Source organism: Centroberyx gerrardi, chromosome 3 (assembly GCF_048128805.1).
Source record: "Centroberyx gerrardi isolate f3 chromosome 3, fCenGer3.hap1.cur.20231027, whole genome shotgun sequence".
In the NCBI taxonomy this organism is placed as follows: Eukaryota; Metazoa; Chordata; class Actinopteri; order Beryciformes; family Berycidae; genus Centroberyx; species Centroberyx gerrardi.
In genome coordinates this window covers 23472024-23497888 of record NC_135999.1, presented here as the reverse complement: position 1 = coordinate 23497888, position 25865 = coordinate 23472024, and the positions used below count along the sequence as shown (strand labels likewise).

At 42.3% G+C, this 25865-nt stretch overlaps 1 protein-coding gene across 1 annotated transcript in view; it reads right to left on the bottom strand.

Annotated features, from left to right (window-relative positions):
- The window catches only part of rptor (regulatory associated protein of MTOR, complex 1), a 155130-nt gene that overhangs the window by 86742 nt on the left and 42523 nt on the right, over positions 1-25865 (bottom strand). The window contains exons 5-7 of the mRNA XM_078282116.1: positions 13323-13481; positions 11859-12005; positions 2296-2471 (exon numbers count right to left, since the gene is read on the bottom strand). Of these exons, the coding sequence (XP_078138242.1) occupies positions 2296-2471; positions 11859-12005; positions 13323-13481 (482 nt within the window). The remainder of the gene's footprint in view (positions 1-2295; positions 2472-11858; positions 12006-13322; positions 13482-25865) is intronic.

Here is a 25865-nt window from a genome sequence, read left to right as displayed (position 1 = left end):
TTATGCTGAAGGTCACTACAGGAACTAGATTTAGAGAGGAGAAAGATAAACGAAACTCTTTAACATTTATGGCAGAGATGAAACATCCCACTAGCTCTAGGACATTTCCTGGAGGCAGCCGTCCTTCTCACTTACAGATTTAGAAAAAAAAAAAGTTATCCGTCTCTTTCAAATTTTCAGCTGAAAATTTGGTTAAATCATCCCCATGACCTTAAGTGTGTGCAAAGTAAATTCAGGAGATATTAAAATGGTTTGCAAAAAAAAGTGCTGGTAAGTAATGATTTATGGCACCATGGGGAGACTGTGCACTGCGGATGGAGGATGTATCTGGGTAGGTAGTGCAGTGCATGTATGATGAGGTGATGACTCCAGACCTGCAATGCCCAAATATCAGTTACATAACAAGAGATCCTGTTGAGTCCAATGGGTGATGTTTGCATTGGCGGTAAAGAGTGGTGGTGCAGACACTAGCATGTTCCAGCAACAATTTACACATGTGTATATACGTACGCAATTTAGATTTAGCAGTTTATTAGAGAACAATGTGTCAGACAGCGGGAATGAGTCGGCTATGATAACCTGGTAACATGCTTTCTTATACAGAAAGACAGACAGAGAGAGAGAGAACAAAAGAGAGAGTGAGCGAGCGAGTGAGGGAGAGAGAGAGTGAAAGCAAGAATCCGAGAGAGAAAGAAAACAACAGAGAGGAACATTAAGAATGAAAGAGGAAGAATGAGCGAGAGCGAGAGAATGAGAAACAAAGAAACGGATAAACAGACTTTCTGGCTTGCGGAGCTGAAATTGATTGACCTTGGCTCCTGGCCTAATTCCACTGTAAAACTCATACAAAAATCATTTCACTCTCTCCGCTGCAAATATTCCGACAAGGACAGGCACATGCAAACACACACAGAATCACAACTCTATTCAATAGATTCGAATACTTGAATACAAAAAAACACAGGAAGCAAAATCTCACTTCTCTTTCAAACAACTAAAAGGTAACTAAAAGGTGAGCAAAGAGTTTGCTCAAGTGCAACTACATCACACTTTAAACTATGTCTTCTTGTCTGAGTGATAAAGAAGCTGAGCTCCCAATTCACCTCTCTGATCACCTCTTAATCCTGTCATAAATTGGTATAAATAAATACAAAAGCATGCCCGATATGTGGAGTTATATATGTGGATAATACATGAATGACCCATATCTGTGTCTGTGTGTGTATGTGTGCATCTATGTTTTGTGTTGACAGGGGATCGGAGGTGATGCAATCACCTTTGCCTGGGTGTGCAAGCCCCACATGCTCAGCATGCCCCACACAGCTGACTGGCTGATGCAACACATCTGCTCTCTCCGTTTAGCTTGTAGCTCCATCACTACAGTCCTCTGAATGATGCATCATCACGCATTTCCATCAGGCCACTGTATCGGCCAAGCCTCCCAAATGGACTCATTTCGCCTGCATATCTTTCACCTATTTTACTGCATCATCCTCTGCAGGGATTATCATCATCGCAGCGCTGTGGATGATGTACGTTTACATTTTTCATCATTGCTGAATATTGAACAAGGTCTGGGCTCGGTGGAATACTCGTTCTCTACACATGACACATGATGTGTTCTCTGAGCGTCTGAGCAATCCTCTAACGAGCTGCTAATAGGCTTGACAAATGTGTGACATGGACAGGGTTGTCACTGTGGGACAAGAGAAAAAATCCATGGGTTTTCCATGTCTTTACATGACTATCACAGAGAATGAATCCATAATGAATCACAGAGAATTCATCCAAAATCTTAAAATAATCTCAAAAATTGTATGATAATAATCTTAAAAAGTTCCTTAGTGGCATGTTTGCGTTGGTTTTTGGTCAAGAAAAGATAAGTAGTCCACATTGGGGCCAAACTGATTACTCAGCGACTCAAATTAGTTACTCAAATTCTCCCAAAACGAATTTTTTTTTTTTTTTTTACAAGCGAAGGTTCTAAGCTTCCCCTTGCCCTGGTTAAACCATATTTTGGGCTCAATGTGAAGAAGTGCTCATTAAATGTTAAAAAGCAGGTGAGGAAAAAACAAGTATTTCATGACTTCAGAGAATTGACTTTCTCATCTGAAATGCATTTCTCAAACTTGCACAACGTTGCAGGAATTCAATAAGCAGTGAGAAGCTTGTATAAATCACAGAAACATAGCAAAATGAAATACATCTCCCCACTAGTCCTTCATCCAGATGACTGAACGACTCTGCTGTGATGTAAGGGAGGGAAGGGAAGGAAGGTGTGAGAGAAAAGCTTACCACCGGAGGGCGATCTTGATGGGCGTGGTGAGGCAGGAGGTAAAGAGGTCGGCTGGGAGGTCGGGGTTCATGGGCAGGAGCTCGCTGGCCTCGCAGGCCGCCAACTGGATGCAGTTCTTCATGGAGGGCGGCAAGGGCATCTGGGCAAGCGGGTGGTTGGGGTTGATGGCTGCCACCTGAATGGACACAACAGACCAGAGTTTCCCCCTTTACATTCATTTGGCTGAGATGGCGCCCCCTATTGATGGAAAACTGCCCTCACAGCTAGAAATATGGAAATGCAATTAAAAGTCATCATCTGGCGTCACTGCTCAGTCCTCCCCACCGGGAAAAACAATTATAACAATTACAGCACAATTGATCATATATCATGATAGAAATGTCCAATTAAGAGACATTCTACAACTGCAACAGCAACTGATCACAGAATGAACCTGGGTTTCAGAACCAAAACATTTTTTTATTTTATTGCCCCGCAATTTGATGCCTATAATTGTGGGAGAGAGATGAGAGAGATGGACAGCACAGGAAGGGAAGCTGGAAAGACAGAAAAACAGAAAAATCCTGACTTCAAAGAGACAGAAGCTGTTGGTGGTCTGTGTTTCTGTCTGCCAGACAGATGGACACATCTGACAGTCATGGAGAGCATCTTCTCTGCAAAGCACTTTGTGACAATCCCATTTGTTAGGACAGATTTATTAATAAATAGGCCTTGACTTCACTCAACATTCACTAACTTTACTGTCATGCCAAAGCTTACCAGAGCTGGGCGAGAGGTTCAATACTTTCACCAAATATGTTCTACCAACTGAAATTCCATTTCGACATCACCTCCAGAGGGCGTATACACGCAGATTGGAATAGTTAGCAGAAGAAGAAGAAGGAGCAGGATTGGAACAAATAGAGCCGCAGTCTGGCTCTTGACAGGGGTGTGAAGCAGTCAGCGCAAAATTCAGTCAAACAGCTGAAAATATGGCAACCGCTTCAAACTATCCACCACGTCTTAAACTGGATCCCTGTCCACCTCAACTGGTTGATCAAACTGGTGCGAAATACGGAACGACTTCGCTTACAGTGCCGACAAAGACTACAAAGCTGTCCAAGTGTGGTAACACATTGCTTGTTGTTTTTTCTCAGTTGCCAAGGTTTCGTAGTAGCTAGATATAAACTTAGTATTGGTACAGAGTCTAAATTCTTGTATCATGACAACACTACCACGAAGAGACAAAGTTTGGGGACAGATGGGTTAGAGGATAGCAGAAGCAGACAGGATGATGGACGTTAGCTGAACACCAGATAAGATTGCCTTTTATTAGAGAGACACGAAATGAGGGGTCACAGTCACAGACACGGACTACAGCCAGTCCAGCTCCAAACTGATGGAGAAAGATATGAGGGGGACAAAAGAGACAAAACTACACAGACAAGAAAGAGACAATGGCAGGAGACTCCGATAAGAGAACAAGAGGGAGATTCAAAGAAAACATGAAGGGGTATGGACAAGTAGAACGATAAAGTGCGTGCGTGTGTGTGCGTGTGTGTGTGTGTGTGTGTGTGTGTGTGTCATGGCAGTTCCAGCAATGGCAACAGGTGAAGGCATTAGCGCCCCCTTACCACCTACACACACCTGTTGTAACGGCTGTCATTATTGGTGCAAGCTGTTTGAGTGCACGTGCATGAATGCGTGCATGCATGTGTGTGTATGTGTGTGCACGTGTGTTTATTGTGGTATTGCTCCACAGATTTGGCATCATCTCACAGCTCCTCGGCAACTTTTGTACAAAGGCAGATCTATATTTCATTTGATCACCTGTCAACTTTCCCTCCTAAAGCAGCAGACTGAGCTGAGACCAAAAACTCATCAATTTTCCCAGAATGCATTGGGCCTTGTCCAAATGTGCTGTATATAATATATTTTTTATTGTATTGGTTATGATGGACCTGGTCTATCACTGGACCTTTTCTGCTGTTCCTTACCTTTTGGGCTTCTTGTCTATTTTTGCCAGAGCCGCTTGCATATTTGAAGCATGGAAATACACTATTTTACTTGTGGGTGTATCTATACACAATGAAAACACAGAAAGTAAACAAATGTGATGTGATCGCTGTGCCTTCTCAAAGCGGCAAGCTGGTCGCTGCTTATCACGAATTATGTGCTTGTTTTATCTTCATAAGCTGCCATGTTTCGTTGTTACGCTGCATGAAAAACTGAAACACAGTGTTGCAGAAAGACACTGAAAACTCATTAGAAAAACAGAAAAATAATTTAAAAAACATAGAGTTAAACTTTTTCCCCCTTGTAGAGAGCATGGGGTGTGGAGTCTTGAGCAGAAATGAAGTGCTGTTTTTATTATTTTGGTTTCCAAATGTTGCATAAGAAGGAGGAGGAAAATATGTTGGTTGCATAAGAAACAAGCCAGCGTCACTTTGCAAGTTTGCCACCTTGTGCTTTCAGCTAAAACAGATTACAATGGACACAGTGCCTGAACCATTTTGAGAACTTAATGATGATGTGATAGTTTATTGATCCCAGCAGAGAAATTTTCTTTTCGCCTGCCTACTCCCAGTGTGGTCCTTGGTCATAAACAATCTTCTAGTCTATCCTCCAAACAGAATTAACACGTCATTTCCACCATCTTGGACAGCTCCGTCAATACTTGCGAACATGAAAAACGGAAAAGGAGACTTTCAAATGACGTAAAACTTTAATTATACTTGGAGCACTTCATTATTTATGAGCTCATTATGCTGTTGTATTGTTGATTTGTTTGTTGGGAGTTCAATATGGTTTCTGTCTTTTGCTGAGAAGACTTTAATGAGCTGTGGGCGTTAATGGAGCCAGCAATGCAACACTTCCCTTTATCATAGCTGATTGTTATGTTTTGTTTCTTTTAATTTGTAGCCCTTTGTAAATTTAAGAAAACAGCTATACAAATATGGTTATTATTATTATTGTCTCAACAGACCAGTCAATACTAGAAACCTTTAATATTCTAACCCTTAATGACACCAAGAAACACTTTGTATTGCTCCAATTAATTGGAAATTGACTCTAATGATGTTCTTTTTTTAATTACAGTAGTTTTTACACCCAAATGAGCCTGATTCCATTCCAGAAAATGCCTCTAATGAGGGAAATCACCACAAATTCAGTCTGTCATTGCCAGTGGAAGAGCTATGGAGGGTGTCATCCCCTGATGGCATCCCAGATTAGAGTCTTGTTTCCAGCTATGAGAGACACTTTTTAATTGGCATAACTCTAAAATGAACTGCCAGAGGCCATAAGAACAATGTAATTGATTTCTTATTAAGAGGTGGATGCTTACTTGGATTGAACAACAGTAGGCGTGCATGCAACAGCTGATATATGAGACAGTGGGGATGCACAATTAATCGTATATTGCAGTATTAGTTTCCACAACCAATAATCGTACAATATTAACATATCAACAATATTGAAACGTTTCGTTTCATTTAGAATGCCTTCTCCAGTTGAAAACCGTTAAGATGTTGATATGAGATGCAAATCATCAAGACTAATAATCATGATTAATAACTATAATCACAACGTATATAGAAAAATAATCATTGTCATAATAACTGTGCAGCCACATTAGTCAGCACTTCTGTCACTCAAGGCTGCTTCAGCAGCCAGGGTTTCTGCAAGTTTCATTAAGTTCAATTTAAAACGTTTTTAAGACCTTTTAAATGCCAGTTAGAATGAAAAATAAGACCAATTTTGTAAGGGAAAATGAAAATGGAAATGAAACAACTGTAGAGCGATCAGAATATACTGTCGGTCTGCTAATTGGGCTCATTTTTCACCAGAAAAACAGCACACCAAGAATTTTTAAGACCTCTAAAACTGAATTTAAGATTTGAAATGACTGAGTCCAAGATGCTCTACTACTTAACTGTATTCTAGACCTTGTAATGCCTTGACTTTAGCTAGTATAATTTAATTCTAAGAAATTTTCAGGACTTGCAGACACTCTGAGCAGCAGTTTACTGCAGCAGAAAACGCTGCTTTTAGTGTTAAAACTCTTTCTGTGTTTGCAAACACTTTTGGGCTACAGACCGAAAGGCTGAGCAGGGAGAGTGGGTGTGAGGAGTCTTCAAAGTGTCTGGCGCCAGGTGTTACAACACACACTAAAAGCCCTGGCGATCAGTTTACACTGGAAAACATACACACAGGCAAACATACAAACACACACACACATGGATACAAGCGCAAACATACAGTGAACATACACAGACAACCACACAGGCACACTCATATAGATCCATCATCAGTAGGCGGTGGTGTAGAAAACAGCACAATCCACCACACAACAACATAAACACAGATACATACACACACACACACACACACACACACACACACAAACACACTACACACATGTAGTAGCACTCAGCTAGAGCTCCAGAATGGAAACTACTCCACAGCCCTCCCTGCCAGCTGTGTACTGTGTCTCAGCATCTGATGCAAGTCATGGTAAACCCACACTACCTGAGGCTAGCACTGAGGGGACGTGCTGCTCTTCTGAGCCCTAAGGGTTAGCCGAGCCGGTTACAAGATAAGACACGAAGACAAATAAAACAACTGATCCACAGGCAGCCCTGGAAACAAAATGAAAACAGAAAAAAAAACGCAGTTCCTACTGTATGCCTAGAAAGATTACTTCACAAGAAATAAGAACGTAAAGCATCTGTATTTCATTCGGGAACCGCCGCGACCTAATTCAGATATTCAATCCCTATTTCTGTTTCCAGTTTGGCAAATCACAGCCAGAAAACAGCTTCTGAGGAAGCAGTGTAGGTTTATGTAACGCCGTCCTATTCCTGTATCTACACCCTTACTGCTCTCTGGTAGCCCAATAACTCATGAGTTGACTCTATAATAAGTAGATTGGGTTCTCTATAGACAAAAAAAAAAACAGACAGCAGAAGCTGAGGCTCAGATCTCAGTGCGAGACATTATGTATTTACAGTACTGCACTATAACGAGTTCAGCACACACATGAATAAATCATGATATTAAGATTACAGCTCTTCGAAGAATAGTCTAAATTAATGGGGGAGTGTGATTGTTTGTGTAACTCTGCGTGTGTCTTTTTTTCTGTGTACATGCATATTTCATCCCTATGTGAAAGAATTATGTTTGCAGCCGTGAGTGGGTGCCCAAGTGCCGTCATTGCTGTGCGAGTGGATGTGTGCCAATCTCCGTGTACCATAATTCCTCTTCTCCCTCTTTAATGAGGAAAATGTAGACTCACTCAACCTCGCACACACACACACACACACACACACACACACACCACAATCAAAGCAACATGCATATCTAAGCCTCTCACAGTCGTCTTGTTGTGTCAATGTTAGAGGAACATTGTCTCCTAAAAGAATTTTGAGAAATTGTGCGACACCGCGCTAATCCTTGCGGTAAATACGACAACATTGCCAGCAGAAGCTGATTAATGCCAAGCATCCACTGTAATTATCACATTAGCATATTGTAATCTCACAAATTACCATGAAACTCACCATGACAGCTTTCTTTTCTCTCTCCTCCACTTGGGGATATCAGGATACAATTTAATTGCTGAGAATTCCTTTTTTTTTTTGAGTGACACTAATTTATAACACTAATCCTACGGGGGAATTTCAGATCCTTGTGTAATCACACAAACACGGTAAAGGAACAAACTCACGCACGCGCATTCAAACGCACGCATAACATGGCGGGCGACCAAACTGCAACTCTAAGTCAACCGATAAATTCTACCGCCGCATATCAATTATTCATCAATATGAAAGCGGGAGCCAGTAGAGGCTTAATGAGGGCATCCTGGAAACGCTGGCAACACAAACACCTAGTCCACACCACACACACACACACACACACATACACACACACACATACACACAATCACTGTCCAGTATGCCCTAGCTGCGAGTGCTGCAGTGATTCTGTTTGAAACTTTCCCTATTTCTGCATGATGGATACACGCAGAAACACACACACTCTCACACACACACACACACACACACAAAGACACACGCGCACTCACACACACCTCTTTCCGCCCCACAGCTAATGCGGGGAGCGTGTTTGCTGAGTGTGTGCAGGAAGTCATGAGATATTTAAAAGGAAGCAGGTGGCCCCATAATAGAGCACTCAGACCAGACGCCCACACACAGCACTGACTGGCTGGCTGGCTCAATGGATAGCTGAATTGAGGTTGCATTGATATTGCGTGGTGGAGGAGTGATAAAACACCTCCTCTTCCTCTCCTTTCTTTTCTTCAGCCTCTCCCTCGTCTGCATCACTGCCCCTCTATCTCCTGATAATGTGTTCCCCAGTGAGATCAGGCCTGTCGCACGTTGGATCTGCGATTAAATGTGAAAAGGCGTGTGGGTACATTACATTTTGTTAATATGTGTACACTGTGCCTGTGATTGTGTATGCAAAGCCAGTTGGAGCATGCAGACTTGTGTTTGTGTTCAACAGTCCATGAAGGCCAATGCTGGGACTCCCTCTGCTGCACGCTCCCTCAGTGTTGCGACAGAGAGATTGGGGCGGGGCGAGGTGGGTGGGTGGGTGGGTAAGTGGGTGGGGGGACTCCCCGCTTGGATTGTCTCCTGCATGTTTAATAAGCCTCTGGAAGTCGCTCCCTCACTCGTCTCCTCCATGTCTCCATTACCCCTCCCATTATTCACTTTCTGTGTGAGTGGGTGAGAGGGGCGAGCGCTCGGGTGCGAAATTGAAACATTTCCGCGTTTGGCTGTTATACAACTTCATCTGCATTTAACTGGGGGTCTTCTCCAAGTTTTAACCCTGCCAACCAAAGCTCTGTAGTTTAGGCTTACACCCTCAAATAAATACGTTTTGTGCAATGATGCAGCTAATGGCTTTGGAGTGTGTGATGTGCCGCGCTACGTACACAAAACATGCAGAATAGAGTTACCAAAAATCAAGGCACTGGCAGCCATAAGATAATTTTGAATGGATTGTGAGAAATGCAGTAAACAGTAAACTTCTGCCGTTCCCTCACCAAGTGTTTTGTCCACTCTTGCCTCAGCCACACAGCATCTCTCAGCATGCGGTGACCTCCTGGACGACTACAGCTCCTTTAGACGGCTTTAGCTCCCGGGCTAGGTAAGCTTTGCAGGTGGGCTTGACTGCAGTTACACTCGACTGACTGCAGACAGCAGTAGCTAAAACTCTTATCTTGGGCTGTAGCTGTGGGAGAACCCCAAGTGGCCCATTACACCGTAACCCTCGTACGAGCTCGCTAGAAGAACCAGGAGTTTCTTCTCCTGCCACCTCCTCTCTCCGGCTGCCTCGTCCCTGCAACACTTGAATCTCACTGCTTCTACTCCTCTGTGAAAGCCTATCCTGCTCTTGTGTCTTGCAAGAAAGAAAAGACCAGAGGGAAGGGCAGGGGGTCAATTCACTTTCAATACACTCAAAATGTAACTTGAAACTGCATGAAAAATCCTGAACTTTCATTATTGACAGTGTTTTTAGTTTAAGAATTTCTTAAGGGGTAAAATAACCTTTTTATGGCAAAAGATTTCCACATGCAGTTCCAGTTGTATTTTGACAAAAATCCGTCCTGAATTAATCGCAGTGATTGTGATTTAAGTGATTTTACCCTAAACCTGTCTCCTTTTCTTCTTTCTCTCTCACTCTGTTTGGTCTCTCCTTTCTGATGTTCCCTCTCTCTTTTACCTATAGGGCTGCACGATTAATTGTAGATAATCATATATCGTAATTTTATGTTTCCACGATTTAAAAAAAATCATGTAATTCAGCGATACTGACGTGTTTGTTATTTGTCAATTCCCTTGAAAGCCCCAGTGTGGTATATCAAGCGCTTCCATTACGGATGACCAATCACTACCTCTGAATGTGCAACGTGCACCATGTGACCAAAACCACAGTTCAGATGGAGAAGTAGGTAGCTCCGGTGGGAAAGAAAGAGAGAAACCTTACCTAGACCAAGTCACAAACAAAATGAAAAAGAATGGATTGGCCAACGTTAGAGAGGAAAAACCTTCTATCCGAGTCTGAAGATGAAAACATTTTAGTTCATAAAAGTGTATTGGCATCAGTCAGAGATACTTTGGCTTTAAATCAGGTGATGACAAACAAGTACAGATTCTGTGCAAAGTTTTCCTTACGGTTGTAGCTGCTCCCCAAAGTAATAATCTTAATGACTTACAAAATTCAAATAATAAATAATTAATAATTTATTATTTGAATTTTGGAAGTCATTAAGAGTGAAAACAAAATGTTGTAGCTGCTGCTACTTTGAGAAATACTGAAAAAAGTGAAAATATATGTTAACGTGCGGAAGTGCAATAAAATAAGTTTGTTTCTGAAGCCAACATATAATCATGATTAATAATCATGATCACAATATTTGTCTAAATAATCGTAATTATCGTTTTTGTCATAATCATGCGGCACAACTGTGACCCTTGCAAACTTCAACAGAAAAGAGCAGAAAGGCTGAGGATGGAGAGAAACTTGTGAGGGTTTCTGCTGAATTCTGTAGCAACTCAGCAATTTGGCTTCTACCTTCACCTTTACTTTATCGGGTAAGACAGCCTTCACAGCACTGCTGCTTTTTTCTCTCCTTCTACCTCTGTCACCTCCCGTCTCTCTGCCTCCCCTATATTGCTTGGTACTGTTCATTATCTACCTTTATTCTCTTTACTAACTCTACTCTTCATCTCTCTCTCCTCCCATTCTCTCTCTCTTTCTCTCTCTCTCTCTCTCTCTCTGCGTCTCTCTTCTGTTGTTTTCCAGCTAATCTACAGTCTGGCTGAAACTTCTCCATGAATAATTGAGATGAATGACAGCGCCATCTCATTAGGAATTCACATAACATGCCATAGCTGGGAGAGAGAGAGAGAGAGAGAGAGAGAGAGAGAGAGAGAGAGAGAAGGAGAGAGAGAGAGAGAGAGTAATAAAAAGATGAAGAGGTAGAGGGATGGGGAACGGCGAGAGGGGCAATGGTGTGTGTGTGTGTGTTTATGTGTGTGAGTGTGTTTGTGGGTGTGTGTGTGTGTGTGTGGGTCGTATCTACCCAAATCAGAACCACAACCCTATTATTAATTCATTTAGAGCCAGCTGCCCATTTGATTGGCTGGATCACAGCATTGAGTACTTCCTGGTTCTTTATACAGAGGATTCAAGCCAAGCATCGTGATTCTACACACACTGAGACCACTTACGTCTCCTTTGAGGGGGTTTTATATATATGAGCGAGTGTGTGTCTGTGTGTGTGTGTGTGTGTGTGTGTGTGTGGGCAAAAGCGTGTGTGTGTGAGAGAGTGATATGTGAGTGAGTGTGATATGTGAGTAAGTGTATGTGTGTGTGTGTGAGCACATTTGAGACCCATTGATCACCCAGCCTTAACTGCAGATATGAGTGTGTTTGCCACTAATAACTCATAAAATACCAACAATTCATTTTACTCTGTGGGAGTGCAAACCAAATGTTGTGTGTGTGCGTGTGTGTGTGTGTGTGTGTGTGTGTGTAAGCAACCACCCACCTCCAGCTCCTGCTCCCTCTGCAGGGCGAACTGTTTGAAGGACTTGACAATGATGCCTGCGTTGGAGCAGTCGTAGACGAAGATGGACGGACTTCCCATCCATGTCTGCAGGTCGTAGATGGACAGAGGGATGTACTGGGTGTAGTTCTAGAGAGAGAGAGAGAGAGAGAGAGAGAGAGAGAGAGAGAGAGAGAGAGAGAGAGAGAGAGAGAGAGAGAGAGAGAGAGGGAGAGGGTGGGGGGTAGAGGGAGAAAGAGTGAGAAAGAGAGTGTGTTATATTATTGCTGACAACACAGATATTTATTGGTTTTTGTTAAATTATTAACTAGTCATCTGTTGTTTGTGTCTACAATATTACATCAACGTGGCTTTCTTCCCTGCCATGCCGATAAATCATATTTGAACAAAAAGGGAGAGAGAAAGAAGGGAAAGGAGGGAAAGAGAAGGGAAATAGGGGGAGAGAGAGAGAAATGAGAGAGATAGGGAAAGAGAGCGAGAGAGGGAGAAAGCGAGACAGAGGGAAAGAGATAAAGCAAGAGAGGGAGATGAAGAGACAAAAAGCAGAGTGAAAGAAGGGGGAACAGAGAGAGAAAGAGAGAGAATGGAGGAGAGAGAAACAGAAAGAGGGAAAGAGAAAGACTAAGAAAGTGAAGAAGAGGGGGAGAAACAGCGATGGACAGAGAGAGAAAGAGAATGTCAGAAGGCGAAGGAGAGAGAGAAACAGTGAAATAGAGAGAAAGATGGAGAACTAAAGTGAAAATGAAAGACAGAAAGAGAAAGGAAGTATAGGGGAAAGGCACAGAGAGAGAGAGAAAGAGAAAGAGAAAGGAGGGCAGGGGCAGAGAGCAATAAATATAATAGTCACAGTGCTATAAAGTTGTTATACCATATACTTTACAGAACCCCTCCACTCCTCCTCCATTCAATGCAGGAGCAGCGAGGAAAACTCGGTGCTCCTTCCACTTCCCTGACATACTTTTCCTGCAGCTTCGACGCCAAATCCGAATCCCCATTGATCTCCTCGTCGGCCGTTCTTAGCCACACTGACACAGCAGCTTCTTTTTATAGGATTCATCAGTATACGGAATAAAATTAGGAGGAAAAAGGAGGGGGGAAAACAGAGGAAGAGGAGAGGAGACAAGGCCCAAGGGCGTACTGGGGAGGTGGAGGCAACAGCCAAGCCCAGACAGCAGCGGTGCATCATTGTGAGTGGGTGCTTACTTATAGGACAGGGCAATGAAGAACTGGGATTTTTATGTCTGATTTGCAAGTCGGTGAGTTTCTATAGTGCAACGGTGCTGAACCCTGGTGTCACGGCATGCTGGTTATACAGTGGAATTGAAAAGTTAGGATGAATCTAGGTGTTTACAGTTGGCTGTGATGTCAAAAAGAGTCGATAACTTCCACATCTGTGTATGCACGTCTAATAATTTGTGTGTGTGTTTGCGTGTGTCTATGCGGTACCTTGTTAAAGACCCAGATCTCTCCGTTGACGGTGGGTCGAGGGACACCGTGGCCGTTGTAGTGAAAGAGGACGCGCTCCTCCTTGGCGTTGCGTCTCAGCGACGTGCAAAGCTTCTTCACCTCGTCCACCGTGGGGTCCAGACTCTGCTTGTAACGCGCCTGAGCCGGGGAAGAGAGAGCAAGATGTCAGCATGATTGTTTACATATATATTTCATGCTTTAGGCATTTAGATGACGCTGTTATAGAGAGTCATCGAGTAGCACAGACATTGTTTTGCAGGCCCACACAACCACGCAATAACAGAGACAAGTAGGAAAGAGTGCAGTTTGTCAAATGAAAAAAGTATCAGTTCATTTTTATTTGGTTATTTTCCCATACGATGTTAACATTTGTGCAGCCCTCCCAGGTAAGTTAACAGCCCGCCAAGAAAATGTTTGTTTTGGATTCATTTTGGCTGCGGTGATGCATGAAACTGGCAGTTCTCAGCGATGTAGTTTCCAAACAATCAAGATTTAATTCTGCCAAGCGCCGAAAGCGTTTTAGTGAACTACAATGATCATAATTCATTGCACCTACAATGTAACGCATCTGTGCTCCTTTCGAGTTGCGGTGCGACTGTGCCAACACAAACTGAATGGGGAGACTGTGAAATGTAGCCTCGATAATCAGATGGAAGTATGATAGTCAGCTAATGTTGCAATGCCATTAGCTTTTACTAGATTGAGAGACTTTAGTGCCTGAAAACGTATGAGTTAATGCGCTCGTTAAATGAAACGTCAATAACAAGTCGTCAATAACATCCCTCCCAACGCCGCCCAGTAAACTGACAACCTGTGGGAAACACTGTGATGTGACTTACTTACTGTGACCATACAGACTACAGAACCATGTAAAATTAAGTAATAACCCATGAGTCGCCGTGCTTTACAGTGATTGTAGAACAGCAAAGAGGAGTTGCTTGGCACAACACGAAGCAGCAATGCAAAAAGCATGCACATGCTGTAGCTTTGTAATCAATAAAGAATGCAAATGTTCAATACATTTTATTTTCAATCAATCATAATTAAATAATATAATAATTAAATGTTATTCTTCTGCCAAACCACATGTTTCAAGTGCCAGTATGAGTACTGATTCCTGGTCATGCAGTCACAGGTTACATTGCATTTATTGGTTATTGTACAACAGCTTTGAATGTGATTCAGCCAATCAGAACTGAGGACCAGAACTATTCGTTTTGTAAGAAGAGAGAAGACGGTGGCAAGAAACAGCAACAAGAGCCTTCTCAAACACACAATTCAAGTGCTAGGTTCTGCTTCAATCAGTCAAGGTGAGTGATTGTGAATCTTATTGATCAGAATATAAGAGTCACATGGCACTCTTATATTCTGATCAATAAGACCAGCAATACAGGCCTAAAAGGGAAGAATGTGAAAGATGCACAAAGAAAATGAACAACCACACAATTCAATTAAAATCTTTATTGTCCCATAATGGAAATTCGGACCACAGATAGGATTTAATATAAAAGCACTTAACAAAATCACCACATCGTATACCAAGTTGATGACCAGTTGAAAATCAGAGAGGGAGTCGACAACAACAGAAAGTTGACAGCAACAGAAAAGTTGCTCATCATTGCAAAACACATATAGCTCCAAGCCCAAAAACAAAATACATCTAGTTCCAAACCCAGCACTAAAAGTATAAGTCTATAACCAAAGTAAAAGTGTTCACCACTTATCATGCCTGCAAATCCACAGAGATGCAGAGAGAAGAGCAGACCAAGCATTACTTCCTTATTCATCATGTCACACTTAAATGATGCAGCACCTATGGAGACGTCAGCCGGAATCGGTGGGGTTTATACGAATTCAACAAGTAGCAAACAATGCCCTCGTGAAAGAGGGAGAGGCAGAGAGAGAGAGTGGTGAAGGAAAACCTAGAGAAGCACATCTTGTGAAAACTGGGCTACATGGCCATGGGGGGGATCGTCCTACTGGTTTTCATTACGCATTTCTTTATGTTATGTGTGTCACTGGCCTTCCTACGAGAGAAACAAAGTGCACCGTGTCATGGTTACCCAACGGTGAACTATATAAACAAGACTTACCGCTGCTTCTTTTAATTAGAGACATTCCTATGGTGGACAATTAGCAGAGAGTCATGACGACCCACTACTCTGCAATGAAACTCACTGTGCCTTGTTTGACGCCCATGCTCACCGTTCTTAGCTGAGCACTCCAACAGCGCTGAAACGATTAGTCAAAGTCAATTATGCAAATTTGTCATCGACACGTCACATTTTTTATACATTTTCAGGCTGTATGCAAGAAAGATGTGTATTGTTAACTTGTCAAACTGACCAGCACGCAGCAGAGAGGCAAAGACGACGTTTCTGGCTAAAAATGCAACCAAACCCGCAAAAACCTTCCAAAAACGTTTCAAAACAAAGTCTGTGAATGTTTCAAACCCAACAATACAGCAGAGTGTAACCTCTGCAAAACAGAATGGCCTTCCACAGCAGCACTGCACCAACATTTAAAACTCAAGTATCCTGGAGCCACATATGAACCAGATAGCAGTTGGTGAGTCATTATGTTACCTGACTATCACTGACGTAGCACCTTGAATATGTGCTGATAGCTCTGGTTAGTTTAAGTCCTAAATTCACGTGCTCTCTCACCTCTACCTGCACACAGAGAATCCATGGCATTTGCAGGCCATGACATTATTGAATGTTGCCGTCTCATTCTCATTCTTCTCCTGCCTCTTATTTCTCTCTTCCCCTCATCTCTCTCTCTGTCTCAGTCCTCTTCTCCTCTCTCTTGTTAGGTTCAGGTTGAACAAAAGAAACAGAGAGACGGTTATAAATTAATATGTGCCCATCACTCCTCGTGACTGTAAAAGAAAACTGATTAAATCCTATCCAAAAACCTATGAGTTATATTTAATCAAAGGTTGTCCCTATATATATTTCATTATCTCATTGGGGGGGTGGGGCATCGTCTTTGCAACAGCGAGCAACAGGATTTATGGAAAATGTGGTCTTAATTTTGAAAAAGACAAAATGCTACACAAGCACCTTTAATTTGTGGGTAAATAAGCAAGTTTTACAATTCTGAGTGTGAATTTTCCGCAGGCTGGTGATGGTATATAGGGCATGAAACACAACAAAATAAAGTACTGGTTCTGCAGAAGTCTAGTATAGTACCATTTCTCAAAATAGGTATTACAGTACTTTTTCAGTACAGGTAGATTGTGCAACACGACCACACAGATCATCTACACAAGCTGTAAAGGTGCATGTAAACACAAGCGCACACAGCGTTGAGTCTAACGTGGTGCTAGCTTTACTCTTGGCCACCTGTTGCTTTATATCATACCTCGCTAGTCTCAGATGCTTTAACGCCCAAGTATCCAAGAGTGAAGTGTGTGTGTTGCCTGTGCCTGTGCATGTTTGTGTGTATGCAGCGTGAAAAAAAAACGAGAGAAAGTTTAAAAGAATAACAGTAGGAGAAACAGAAGACTGTGCATTGTTTGTGCTCCCTGAAGTTGAGTTAGGGATGTAATGTGTTTGTGTCTATGTATGTGTGTGTGTGTGTATGTGTGTGTACGGATGGGACAAAGAGGTGTCAACAAGTTATGCAATAGAAAGGCACCCGGTTAGACCAGTCTGAATCATTATCACACTCACCAAGGCACTTCTGTTATATAACCAACATGCCTTTTCCCAAACAGCCTGCCTCCTGTCAAATGGCTTTGAATCAGAGAAGTAGCCGCATTTAACCTCAACTTCTTCCAAACTTACAGTTACATAAAGCTACTACCAGCAGAACCTGAACCTTGATGACTTTGGTGACCCCTTAAGTCTCTTAGTGGTAGTATTTTACATCAACTGCCGCAAAGACGACTTGAGCGGTGGAACTGGAATAAACTTGTGTAAGGAGGCAAGTTATTTTTCCCCCACGACACACACTGTGCTCATCAGGAGCCAAATTCAGGCCAGACGATCAGTCAGTCTCTCTCCTCATATTAAAAGATGCTCGCTCGCCCGGTGTTAGGTATAGCTTTGCAACAGCAGCTAATCAATGTGCACAAAAAAAAAAACATAAAAAAATTTGCCAGCGAATATTTTACTTAAACTAGATTGAGCTAGCGCCGCTGTTTATTGTGTAACAGGTTTTGAATTTATTTGCCTCTCTCACCTGTATTAAGTGATGCTCGTTTGCCCAGTGTTGGTATCACAATGTGTATTTGTAACTGTGGTGGCTGATGGATACTGACAAAATATATTTTTCCTGACAAATATTTTAGTTACAACTAGATTGAGCTGGCACAGCAATTTATTGCCTAATAGTTGTGGAATTTATTATGTTTGGGCAATGCTAACGAAACATTTTGGCTAACAGGCTGCTATGATACTGAAAGGTTTGCTTTGAGGAACAAAATTATTACTTGCTCTTTGTTCATTGCATCCCACCTTGCCACCACTCAACCACTGAGGCCAAGCCACAAACAACGAAAAAAAAAAAAATCCTTGTGGCATCTTTGATCCTTGATCAAAGATGCCACACTTTAGTTTCCCCTAAATGAATGAGTTTGAAGTGAAGTGAGAAGGGCTTTGATAGTGGAGCTGGCAGGCTGATTCAATTTGGGTATAATCAGATAGGAGCGTCTGAATGCCGAGAGGCTCAGCGCTCGTCCTGATGATATCAAGTGGTATCTGAATGGGATAATGGTGTTACTGAGGGTCCTGCAGTGATGGAGGTGTAGCGTCTGAAATCAGAGCTTGTATGGGAAATGGGGGTGGGGGAGGTGGAGGGGTATAACTTTGTCAGAATACTGTGGAAGAGGGAGGTGTGTGAGTTAATTGAGGGAAGAGAGAGAGAGAAAGAGAGAGAAGTGGGACAAGTGTTGACGCTTTACCTGCTATGTATTTGTTATTTCTGATGAATCCCAATCCTATTTAGATGCTTTGGCAAGGCTGCTCATTAACATTCATGACAATAAAGCACATTAAATTGAAGTGGCATACAGAGACAGAGAGAGATTCATATGTATGAGAGAGACACCTAGGAGAGTCCATTTAAATATACCAATCAGAATTTTATGAGAGGGGGAGGTATGAGTGTTTGTGTGTTTGTGTGTGTATGTGAGTTAGAAGGCGACAGGGCGGGAGAGATGGAGAGAGAGACAGAAAGAGATAACGGAGAGAAACTTTTCCTCCTAACTGTACCCATCTTGACCTGAAGGGGGAGCCCCGGCACCCTGCGGGGTCCCTCTCCCTCCAGGCGAGTACAAACTGCAGCTGTCTGCCTCTGTCACCTCCTCATCCCTTCTTTACCCCACACCTCCCCCTGTAAAATACCTCCATTATATCCATCAAGGCCACAGGGAGCAAACTCTTTTTAACGGTGTGTTTTGTGTGGGTCCCGTCACTATTCATCATCGTGTCACATCCCAAGAACAGGTGACCTTTCCAAAGTACCGTAAGCATTCAGGATGCAATTACAATAAGACTGTTGAGCACTAAGGAGGGAGGCTGTCACACACATTGGGCAACATTTGGGACAACAAAACTGGCAATGCCCCCAGCGACAGGAAACAAACAACTCAAGCCAGCAAATCCAGCAACGCTTCATTAAGTTGCAATCAGTGAAAAAGTACTACTTGTTTCCTAGTGGATCAACCTTTAAGAACATTGTGTTGGTCTATGAGCACAAACTGCTTTGGTTAACAACAAAAAAGCATTTCTTTTTGAAGGGGAATGTATGAGGTGTTAAAGACCTGGTTGTAAGCTCAGTTTGGACACGATCACCGTTTTCAACAGCTGAGGCCTTTTTATCACAGTCTGGGCACTTTAGCTGACCTGAAGATAAGCTTTTTTGTTTTGTTTTGTTGTTGTTTTTTTTTTACCATGGAACGAATAAAAAAGCAATATGAAATAATGTATTCAACTTAAATAATTTTACTAATAAACTTTGGTTTAGTTTTTTTCTATCAAAAGCCCATTTAGTAATCTTGAAAATGGGAACTGCAACCACAAAATACATTTCCTGCAGAACATATTGTTGCCTGTTGTCGCATAGCAGCAACACAACATGGTTGTCAGAATGGATCATACAATTATTTTAAGTCATATGCAGAATGATTTCCTGGTAAAATGCATGGCAAATCTGTCTGTAATAAATATATTTTTCAAGGATCAACGTTTGTGACAGTGAATTTTTTTGACAACTTCAATGTGTCTCAATGTGTAATAAAGAGAGATGCAATGGAATGAAATGCATGCTTTTCATCCGTTTCTGTGAAAGTGGCAATCCTTTTAAGTTGCCAGACTGAAAACACCAAAGGACGTGTTAGTTTGGACGGCAGAGACAGCTGCAGCGACTTGTTGTCAAGGAGAGGAAATGAATAAAGCTGACCTCTGTCCTCTTCATCACCACCGCTGTATCAACATTTCAGCAGCAACACTGGGCTTGTTTAGATGGGAAGTACACCAAAGTAACAGGTAGCGAGAGAAACGCAGGTAGAGAGAGACAGGCAGAGACAGAAGCAGAGAAAGAGAGATGAGAGACAGGCAGAGACTGTTTCAAAGCACTGTATCCTCTTGCTGTTTTCAGCTGCCTAGATCACTTCTGCCTAGGCAAGATGCCAGTGAATGCACACATCAGGTGCACACACACAAATCCTGGTAATAATATCCCTATGAAGCCCCTCTCTCTTTGACTGCACTCATTCCCTGACTCCATTAAGTCATTTCTGACTTATAGACCTCTATTGGCAACCAAAGACCTGCAACATCGACAGCTCTCTGGCACAGCTTACTGTGTGAGCCTGTAATTGATCTACATATAAAAGGGCACATTTTCATAATAGAACGAGTAAGCTAGCTAATTAGAGCACAGATCCAACAGAAACGTCTGGTGAGGAGGTAATATATAAGCATATGCAAAGTAATACTGCTTTGTCATTTGTTTTTTTTGGCTTAAGAATGTGTTGTTGCAATGCCGGTCCCTTGAAAATGTGAATTGTTTCAAAACAGAGTACTGGTCAGGCAAGGAGTTTTGAAAGCCAGAAATCTCAGTACATGGTAAAGTAATTGGTGAGTCATTGGTATTGATCAACGGCCCTATCAACCCCCTGCAGATATATTATGGTCATTCTGTGCTATGGGACAGTAAAAATCTTATTTAAGGCTCCTTTAAACCTCACCACTACATGCCCAGCCTTAACCCCTGACACTTAGAGAAGTAAGAAGAAAAAGAAGTACCGGCAAAAAGAGGAAGGAAGAAGGAGGACCGGCAAAAAATGACCTCACTTCGCAAAAATGTCGTCACTCCTAAGGTCTAACACTCTAATACTGGTTCTCACAAGGATATAAGTACAAGGACACACACATACAGGATGTCACAACCTCTCACACACACCTTTAGTGATGAGTCAAAGTCTCACCTGCACATCGTCAATTCCGCTTACTGCTAGCAGTCACACGTACACAGGGACGGTCTCTCACACACACACACACACACACACACACTTTGGTCTTTTCAGTGACAAGTAGCAGTGGGATGATGCAGCGGTGGAACCGAGACCCCCTTGACCGCAGGTTGACAACAATCTTTTTCAGATTCAATGGGAATTTGAAAAGGCCATTACTGTATGTGTTACACGTGCACATTATGCAGCTCTCTCTCTCTCTCACACACACACACACACACACACACACACGCGCGCAAACAGTAAAAGTCACCAACATGACGTCAATGACGACATCATGTGAGTCAGAGTCTATAGTCCAGGTCAGGGGAAAGACAGCCTTCAACGGAGACTACCGGTGGTGATAATGACAAGTGGACAGATAGACGGCTTCCTAAAACACCTTGTTATTACCTCCAAACTACAGGAAATGGGGAACGACCAGCGGGTGAGTGGATTCAGGAGGTTTTTATACCTCGCTTCTGCAAAAACTCAAGTCAATTATTGCCTCTTAAAAAAGGCTACAATGATACTCAGAGGATCACAACACTAAAGGCTGCTTGGCTTATCTATTTTCTGTTCTAAACCCACTAGTCACAGTGTGTAATAATGGGGCTGAAAAATAAGGACAACAGTCATATTTCAGTGTGTAATTGTGGTGCCAGTGTACAGCTACTGAGTTATGCTTGGTCAGAACAAGGCAGTATTTCATATTGGTATAGTATTTGTAGCTTTTGGGACATTTATCTTGGTGTGGACTCGTGAACAATGAGCCATCAGCATCAGACACAGTCGCCTGTAGTGATGTCAGTGGTTTGCGTTTGTTTTGCATCCGTCTGAAAATCGTAGTTCCAACAAACATGTGACCTAAAGCTGGGCGACCATTTTCATTTTCTATTTGTCAAAAAGTGATTTTGATTTTCTTTTTATATTAGCTCAACAAATATCCAATAAGAAGATTAAGAATATATACCCGAATAGTGGTGATGAAAAGGGGTTCAACCAGGTTTATGAAGGCCGATGATATTTTTGATATTTTTGGATTAAAGCTGCCGACAACGAATCCTTTTGTGCCGGTATTCAATATCTTTAAATCTGACCGTTTTCATGCCAAAAAATTCCAAGTATTCAGTGTTTCCCTCAGATTTTTATTCTCGGCAGTGTGTAAAAGTCTTTGAAACAGGATTTAGACCATGGGACACTAAAAATGGGACACATTGAAACCCATACTAATGAAATTCTCTTAAGGGGTTTAGCAGCTTCTTAAGGCAGAGTATAAGAAAGATATATCACATAGTAGTAAATTCCCATTCCATGGGCAGCAAAGATCAGACAGTGAGAAACTGAATCCCTACCAGCTCCAAGCATGCTGATCTGTAGCCAGCCGTGTGATCTGACCCGCCTGGAGGGGGGCAAGCAATGGACAATTTCCCTTCAGGGATCAATAAAGCATCACAATAATCTTATTACTGTTGAATTCAGCTTAGAGAGCAGAGTCAGCTTTGGTAACCAACAGTGAGCAGGCTGGTGAGCAGGCCAGCACGGCGGTAGTCATTTCTCCAGTGACAGCAGTCCCACTGGGGCCGGCGTGTCCGGGCTGAGTCAGTTCGTAGCGGGTCGGATGGAGAAGAGGGAGAGGAGAGCTGACACGTCACCTCCCATCCTGCCAACACTCACCTCCTGTCGAGGCTTCGTTACCCACGCAGGCCTCTTTCAGTCCCAAAACTATAGTAGCAGAGGCGAGGGTGGGTGAGCGATTGTGCTTCTGAGGAGTTCTATTCCAAAACACAATATATCCGTTTTTGAAAAATGAAGTCATTACCCGAAGTTTGTGATTCAATTTTTCGAAAACAGACGATCTATTAGGATAAAGTTTAAACATTTTGTCAATAAAAGGAATTAAGTTACCTCTATCATTTAAAATGTATTACAACTTATTTGGCTTTTGTCAATAATTTTGTAAGAGGAGGTGTCATTCCAAATGGTGATTATCTCATTTTGCAACAACAACTCATCATTTCATATCTTCCCCCTCTGTTCTTCTGTTTAAGAAAAGCCCGAGGCTTGAAGGGAGCAGCAGGAGTCAGGACACTGCGCTGTCGCCGCTGACTAAGTGACATGGGTTATGTAACTGGCAGAAGGTCTGAATACAGTACGTGCTTGTGTTTGTTTAAAAGGGTGTGATAATACAAAAAAGACAGTGTGAAGACTCCACTTCAAAACGCAAAACGCACAAATCGTTTGATTTGATGTTTCAAAATCTAAAAATCTAACAGATGGCTGATTGTTGATTGACAGCTGACTGTTCTTTGATGCTGGAAAGAAAAACAAATATCTCAAACACAAGGGCCCAAAGTGAAAAACATCAAATTAACTATTTCAAGTATATTTGTTTTGTTTACAATACTTCTGTTTGGTTTCATTTACAAATTGTGTTCTTTTTGTTTACCATAGTGCATATTTTTTGTTTGCAATTCTGTGGCATCATCTTGACTCCATAGAGCGCTAAATTCCTAGATCGATAGAGTTAGATAGAGAGATAGATGAATAATTATTACTGCAACACATCTTTCCTCTCCCATCTCCTTCAGTATCCTGGCCTCTAGGTCTCTATGGAACATGAGCCGGTCCATTGAGAAGAGCTGAGAAATCAATGAGGCTTCCACTCCTCTGACCTTAACAAACCTCACTTCCTGGATCTATTATCAGAAACCTTTTATTCGGGAATACTTAGCATGCTTAAACACCCCCCACCCCCCACCCCCCACCCTCCCACCGCTCCACCCCATCCCTCCTTTCCTCCATTGACATCTTGTTTACGCATCCAGTCATAACAATTATTGTGTTATATTATTGTTTTTTCCAGTAAGGGACTTCTACAGAGAGAGAGTGCAGCTGTGTGTTACTGTGTGAGTCAGTGATAGTGTGTGTGTGTGTGTGTATGTGTGTGCGCGTCTATGACTGTGAGTGTGAATGTGTGTGTGTGCGTTTGCATACCATGGAGAAACAAAACGTTAAGGTGTTCTACTGCACCACAAAACATCAAGCTCTCAACTCAAAGTCATCAAGGAAGCAAACACTGGGAAGGCTTTCTAGATATGACGCTCTGGTGGAAATGCATGCACACTCAAACACGTGCACAGGCACTAACGCGCGTGACCAATTCAATGTCAGAGTCTGAGAGCCTGCCTAATATGTGTATGTGTGCGTTTTGTGTGCGTGTGTGTGTGTGTGTGTGTGTGTACACGTACATGTGTGTGGTAGAGTGGGGACAGAGAGACCGCTAAAGCGCCAGTCCAATTAAAACCTGAGTTTCAAGCGGTTCTCAGAAGTGGAGTGTTTGTGTATGTGTGTGTGTGTGTGTGTGCGTGTGCGTGTGCGTGTGTACGTCTGCATGCGTGACTGTAATTTGTAATCTTGTCCGTCATGTAGCCTTGTATTTGTATGCAGGACGGAGCGGGTAATGTTGTAGTTTGTTGCAGAACGCGTCTAAATCAGAAAACTTCCTAAAGTTTAGTATAGCACTTAATATGATGGAGGAGCTAAATAAAGTAATAGGATAATTAGCCTATCAGCTGCGATCCATTTGTTCATTGCTCAGTATTTAAAAAAAACACAGATAATTAGATTTTCTGAAATGTTCCTTTTTTGGAAAAGACTCAAGATCGTTAAGAAATCAATAACATTTAATAGTGACTGCAATCACCTTGTCAGAGTAGATGTCAGTTTTTTCCAAATAGTGGATATCTCATTTTGGAATTAAACTTTTTCACATTTATTTTACTTAATAGTCAGTTGGATAATTAGGATAGGATAATTTGGTAGATATTTTAATACCATCAAGTTGTCAAAAATAGGTGCATTTTGTATTTGGAATGAAATCCTTCAAATCTCTTATTTCCATTATAAAACCACTTAATACATGTGTGTATTTCACACTGTTATGCTTATGAAGCTGTTCTAACAGGGACAAATATCACAGGTTTCATTCCCCAGCGATAACGGACAGAGACCGGAGGTGCCGGTGGATACATGAGAGCGTCAGTTAGTCACAACAACCTGTAGTCCGACAGAAGCATTCGAGCAGCCACTCTGTTCCTGTGCTGCCGGCTGCCTGTTACAGCGCTTTCCTCTGCTCTAATCAACTGCTGTCCCCATTTCCAGCCACCAGCCGGGAGAATTACTCCGGCTGGTGATTGAGGAGGGATTGGAGCGACAAGAGTGCCACATACCATTAGCCTGGAGGAGAGGGCTTGGGGACTACTGCTGTTTGTGACTCTGTGTGACACCGAGACTGTGTGTGCGTGTGTGTGCGTGCGTGTGTGTGTACACACTTGGACATCTATTTAGGGAATCTACAGGTTTCAGAGAGCCACATTTTGGAATTGAACCTAAAGTCCTAATGACATGAAAAATGACTTAGCTAACACCTATTTAACAATAAATGCCATATTTTCTTGTATTACATCATGTTATCATTTAGATCAAAATCCCATTACTTTGCATTTTTAATGGTTACCTCATCCTGTACCAGTAGGCATAAATCAAAATTCCAACCAATAAAACTGCCCGTCTCTCCCCAACTGATATCCCATTGGTTTACACATCAGAATGATTACTTCCCCACGTTATGTCCCGCCCCAATGGCAGCAGCAATAGCAGTTTGTTTTGGAATAAATAGAAGAAGAAATAAGTAGTTAGCAGGAGCGAGAGGAGCGAGAGGAGCGAGAGGAGCGAGAGAGAGAGAGAGAGAGAGAGAGAGAGAGAGAGAGAGAGAGAGAGAGAGAGAGAGAGAGAGAGAGAGAGAGAGAGAGAGAGAGAGAGAGAGAGAAAGAGAGAGATTTGGGATTCAGGGTCAATTTTAAAATGTGGATCAGTAGGGCGATGAGGGGAATGACACCACACACACACACACACACACACACACACACACACACACACACACACACACAGAAGTATGCTTAATGTGGGTGTAATCAATCCACCTGAATTCAGAAATAGCTGGTAATTCTGTACACAGCACCAGGGCTCCACCGGACATTACACACACACAAACACAC